The sequence below is a fragment of the Trachypithecus francoisi genome, unplaced genomic scaffold (assembly GCF_009764315.1).
Source record: "Trachypithecus francoisi isolate TF-2019V2 unplaced genomic scaffold, Tfra_2.0 Lachesis_group6, whole genome shotgun sequence".
Taxonomy (NCBI): domain Eukaryota; kingdom Metazoa; phylum Chordata; class Mammalia; order Primates; family Cercopithecidae; genus Trachypithecus; species Trachypithecus francoisi.
This window is the reverse complement of record NW_022681471.1, coordinates 45,598,874-45,603,894: the sequence shown is the minus strand read 5'-3', so window position 1 is coordinate 45,603,894 and position 5,021 is coordinate 45,598,874. Positions and strand designations below refer to the sequence as shown.

The following is a 5,021-nucleotide window of genomic DNA, read 5'->3' as shown; positions in this document are numbered from 1 at the left end:
GGCGGATTTCTTGAGCTCAGGAGTTCAAGACCAGTATGGGCAACACGGCAAAACCCGGTCTCTACAAAAAATACGCACACACACACACACACACACACACACACAAAATTAGCCAGGTGTGGTGCTATGCTCCTGTAGTCCCAGCTACTTGGGGTGCTGAGGCAGGAGGATCGCTTAAGCCCAGAAGATGGAGGCTGCAATGAGCCAAGATCATGCCACTGTACTCCAGTCTGGGTGACAAAGTGAGAACCTGTCTCAGAAAGAAAGAAAGAAAAATCAATGGGTCAGAGGGTCTTATAGAGAATAGGGAGGTGTACCCTTGACCCTTAGTGTCCTGAATCTTGGCAACACTGGGGGCTCCTTGAACACTGCAAAATCTTATATGGCTCTGAGATTCCAAAGCATTGACTCAGATACCCACCTCATGCAAAGCCCTATATTCTAGAGCAGTTTCCCTTTCCTCCGTGGCAGACTCTTGTCCCCCTAACAGATGTCCCAGGGAATTTCAAGGCTCCCTCTCAGTCCTGGAACCCTTGTTCCAGAGTGCTCCCTCATCATCCAAGAGGCTGATGATGGGAGCATCTCTTAGGAGACTGGACAGGAAATGTCTGGGCATGTTATACATGCAGGAGGCCTTAGACTAGGCTGCAGAGGGGGATTTGGGCATGGCTGGGAGGATCTGAACTCTCAGAGTATGGACAGAAGGCTTTGCTGCCTACCCCCATCTGCCCTGGAGTAGATTTTCAACATGGGCAGAATGATTCAGGGCTAGGCCACTACTCTCTAGGCCCCTGGAGATTCAAGAGGCCTCTAATAAGCTGGAGTCCAAGGCTACATTCTAGGATCTGTTTCTCCTGATGCAGTCTGCAGTTTGACCTCAGTCTGCAATTGAGGGGCCCTATGGCACTGTTGCTTGGCAATGTATAAAACAGCAGGCCTTGGAGACTAGTACTTGAGTTAACACAGCCACCACAACCGCCACAGCCATTATCACCTTCCCGGAAGGCAGCCACCTGTCTGGCTCCTGGCTTTGTCCAGCTGCCAACCTAAGGCATGTGCCTACGCAGGAGGCGATGACATTTTGGCTCCACGTTCAAAGTTTTTTTTTTTTTTCCTTTCTCATGTGTTATTTCTAGAGATAACAAAGGTCAAAAGGCATCCAGCGTTTTCTGGTTTCTCATAAGCTTCTGGTCAATATTTAATCTGGTTTATGGATTTTTAGGTCTTCTAGATGCCTTCTTGAGCCTGCTTGTGGCCACCCACAGACACTTGTAAGGAGGAAAGAAGTCAGCCTGGCAGAGAGACTCTGAAATGAGGGATTAGAGGTGTCCAAGGAGCAAGAGCTTCAGCCTGAAGACAAGGGAGCAGTCCCTGAAGACGCTTCTACTGAGAGATCTGCCATGGCCTCTCTTGGCCTCCAACTTGTGGGCTACATCCTAGGCCTTCTGGGGCTTTTGGGAACACTGGTTGCCATGCTGCTTCCCAGCTGGAAAACAAGTTCTTACGTTGGTGCCAGCATTGTGACAGCAGTTGGCTTCTCCAAGGGCCTCTGGATGGAGTGTGCCACACACAGCACAGGCATCACCCAGTGTGACATCTATAGCACCCTTCTGGGCCTGCCCGCTGACATCCAGGCTGCCCAGGCCATGATGGTGACATCCAGTGCAATCTCCTCCCTGGCCTGCATTACCTCTGTGGTGGGCATGAGATGTACAGTCTTCTGCCAGGAATCCCGAGTCAAAGACAGAATGGCGGTAGCAGGTGGAGTGTTTTTCATCCTTGGAGGCCTCCTGGGCTTCATTCCTGTTGCCTGGAATCTTCATGGGATCCTGCGGGACTTCTACTCACCACTGGTGCCTGACAGCATGAAATTTGAGATTGGAGAGGCTCTTTACTTGGGCATTATTTCTTCCCTGTTCTCCCTGATAGCTGGAATCATCCTCTGCTTTTCCTGCTCATCCCAGAGAAATGCCTCCAACTACTACGATGCCTACCAAGCCCAACCTCTTGCCACAAGGAGCTCTCCAAGGCCTGGTCAACTTCCCAAAGTCAAGAGTGAGTTCAATTCCTACAGCCTGACAGGGTATGTGTGAAGAACCAGGGGCCAGAGCTGGGGGGTGGCTGGGTCTGTGAAAAACAGTGGACAGCACCCCTAGGGCCACAGGTGAGGGACATTACCACTGGATCATGTCAGAAGGTGCTGCTGAGGATAGACTGACTTTGGCCATTGGATTGAGCAAAGGCAGAATGGGGGCTAGTGTAACAGTATGCAGGTTGAATTGCCAAGGATGCTTGCCATGCCAGCCTTTCTGTTTTCCTCACCTTGCCACTCCCCTGCCCTGAGTCCCCAACCCTCAACTTGAAACCCTATCCCCTTACCTTAAGCCAGGACTCAGAGGATCCCTTTGCCTTCTGGTTTACCTGGGACTCCATCCCCAAACCCACTAATCACATCCCACTGACTGACCCTCTGTGATCAAAGACCCTCTCTCTGGCTGAGGTTGGCTCTTAGCTCATTGCTGGGGATGGGAAGGAGAAGCAGTGGCTTTTGTGGGCATTGCTCTAACCTACTTCTCAAGCCTCCCTCCAAAGAAACTGATTGGTCCTGGAACCTCCATCCCACTCTCGTTATGACTCCACAGTATCCAGACTAATTGGTGCATGAACTGAAATAAAACCATCCCACGGTATCCAGGGAACAGAAAGCAGGATGCAGGATGCAGGATGGGAGGACAGGAAGGCAGCCTGGGACATTTAAAAAACCAAAAATGAAAAAAAAAAAAAAAAAAAAACCAGAACCCATTTCCCAGAGCACTTTCCAGAATTCTCTCATATTTGTGGGCTGGGGATCAAGCCTGCGGCTTGAGGAAAGCACAAGGAAAGGAAAGAAGATCTGGTGGAAAGCTCAGGTGGCAGCGGACTCTAACTCCACTGAGGAACTGCCTCAGAAGCTGCGATCACAACTTTCGCTGAAGCCCCTGCCTCACTCTGGGGCACCTGACCGGGCCTCTTGCCTAAACCACAAGGCTAAGGGCTATAGACAATGGTTTCCTTAGGAACAGTAAACCAGTTTTTCTAGGGATGGCCCTTGGCTGGGGGATGACAGTGTGGGAGCTGTGGGGTACTGAGGAAGACACCATTCCTTGGTGGTGGCCAAGAAAGAATAAGAACCTTGCTATCTAAGAAGCCAGGTGGATGTGTGCGGAGGCTCCAGTGGGTGTTTCTACTCTGCCAGCGAGAGGCAGCCCCCTAGAAAATCTTCAGGCGTAATGGAAAATCAGCTCAACTGAGATCAGGCCCCCCCAGGGTCCACCCACAGAGTACTACAGAGCCTCTGAAAGACCACAGCACCAAGCAAGTCCCTTCAGATTCCCCCACTGTCCATCAGAAGATGTTCCAGAGTGGCTAGAGGGCATCTAAGGGCTCCAACATGGCATATCCATGCCCACGGTGCTGTGTCCATGATCTGAGTGACAGCTGCACTGCTGCCTGGGATTATAGCTGAGGTGGGAGTGGAGAATGGTTCCCAGGAAGACAGTTCCACCTCTAAGGTCTGAAAATGTTCCCTTTACCCTGGAGTGGGAGTGAGCAGTCATACACCAGAGTATTTTCCCGCACCAGTCTAGGCATGACTGGCTTCTGAAAAATTTCAGCACACCACCTCGAACCTCAGTGTCAGCAGAGAGGGCCCATCTGTTGTCTGTAACATGCCTTTCACATGTCCACCTTCTTGTCCATGTTCCAGCTGCTCTCCCAACCTAGAAGGCCCTCTCCCTTAGCCAAGTCCTCCTCAGGCTTGGAGAACTTCCTCGGCATCACCTACTTCATTGAGCCTTCTCTGATCACTCCATCCCTCTCCTACCCCTCCCTCCCCCAACCCTCAATGTATAAAAATTGCTTCTTGATGCTTAGTATTCACAATTTTTTGATTGATCATTATTTGTGTGTGTGTGTGTCCGATCTCACAAGTACATTGTAAACCCTCGGTGGGTGGGGGCCATATCCTAGACCTCTCTGTTTCCCCCAGAGTATCTGTAACAGTGCCGGGCACACACTAGGTGATCAATAACACTTGTTGATTGAGTAACTGTCTTACTGATTAAAAGGGGCCCAGAATGGGCAAGTAAAACTCAAGGGATTTCGCCTAAGGGGAGGGGAGGGTGGAAACTGGCATTTCTTTCCACAGGGTGGATAGACAATTCTAGACCTTACTAGAAATAACTAGAAAGCATGACAATCTCCTCCCCAAGGCAACTCCAACCTCTTCAACTTGCCCAGGGCTCTTTCCTTTTCATAACAATTGTTTTCAATTGTTTGCTAAATGATGATGTATTTATTCCTTTCATTCTCTGAACCACTATCATGAGGAAGGTGAAATGGATCTAATCATCTGCATTTGGCAGATGGGGAAACTAAGGCCCACACAAGTAAATAGATTTTCCCAGGGCCACAAAGATAGTGTTAGTTCCCTCAGTCTCCTGACTGCCAAAATAGGACCCTGCTGATCCCACACTATTCACAGCCAATAGAAGAGCCTTCTAGAGGTCCCTAAGCTGCCTGAGGAAAATAACTCACAGCCAGTCAGGTAACAAGGAGGGCACACAGGCAATCCTGGTCGCCCATGAGGACAATCTGGCAATCATCAAGTGTACCACCTGGAACTGCCCTCTCCTGCTATGCTGGCCAGCCTGGGCCCCGCTAGCTGCTCTACCAGGGGGATGCCAGGCTTACATTGAGTAAGACACAATACCTCAATTCCAATTCCCCTAACTCTGAAGGTGTGGCAGTTCGGGAGACCAATGACTTGGCCCTGTTCTACCCTCACTAGGAATTAACAAAGCCCCATTCATAAGGGTGTTCACTGCGGCAACACTAACAATAATGGGGGCCCTACCTGATTCAGCTTAACCAGCCCCTGGATCTAGAGGGCCTCAGCACATAGCCTGTTGTATCAGACACTACCTTGCACTTCTGAAGTGAGCCTTCTTTGGTGCAGAGACTAGAATGTCAGCAGCCAATCC

General features: G+C 50.2%; 1 protein-coding gene across 1 annotated transcript; it reads left to right on the top strand.

Annotated features, from left to right (window-relative positions):
* Positions 1 to 1,206: 1,206 nt before the first annotated feature.
* On the top strand, positions 1,207 to 4,084 carry CLDN2 (claudin 2). Its single transcript, XM_033201070.1, has one exon. The coding sequence runs from the start codon at positions 1,401 to 1,403 to the stop codon at positions 2,091 to 2,093; it is 693 nt and encodes a 230-aa protein (XP_033056961.1). The 5' UTR covers positions 1,207 to 1,400; the 3' UTR covers positions 2,094 to 4,084.
* The last annotated feature ends 937 nt before the right edge of the window (positions 4,085 to 5,021 follow it).

Coding starts and splice junctions, on each gene's coding strand:
- CLDN2 (XM_033201070.1), top strand. CDS start 1,401: ATGGCCTCTCTTGGCCTCCAACTTGTGGGCTACATCCTAGGCCTTCTG.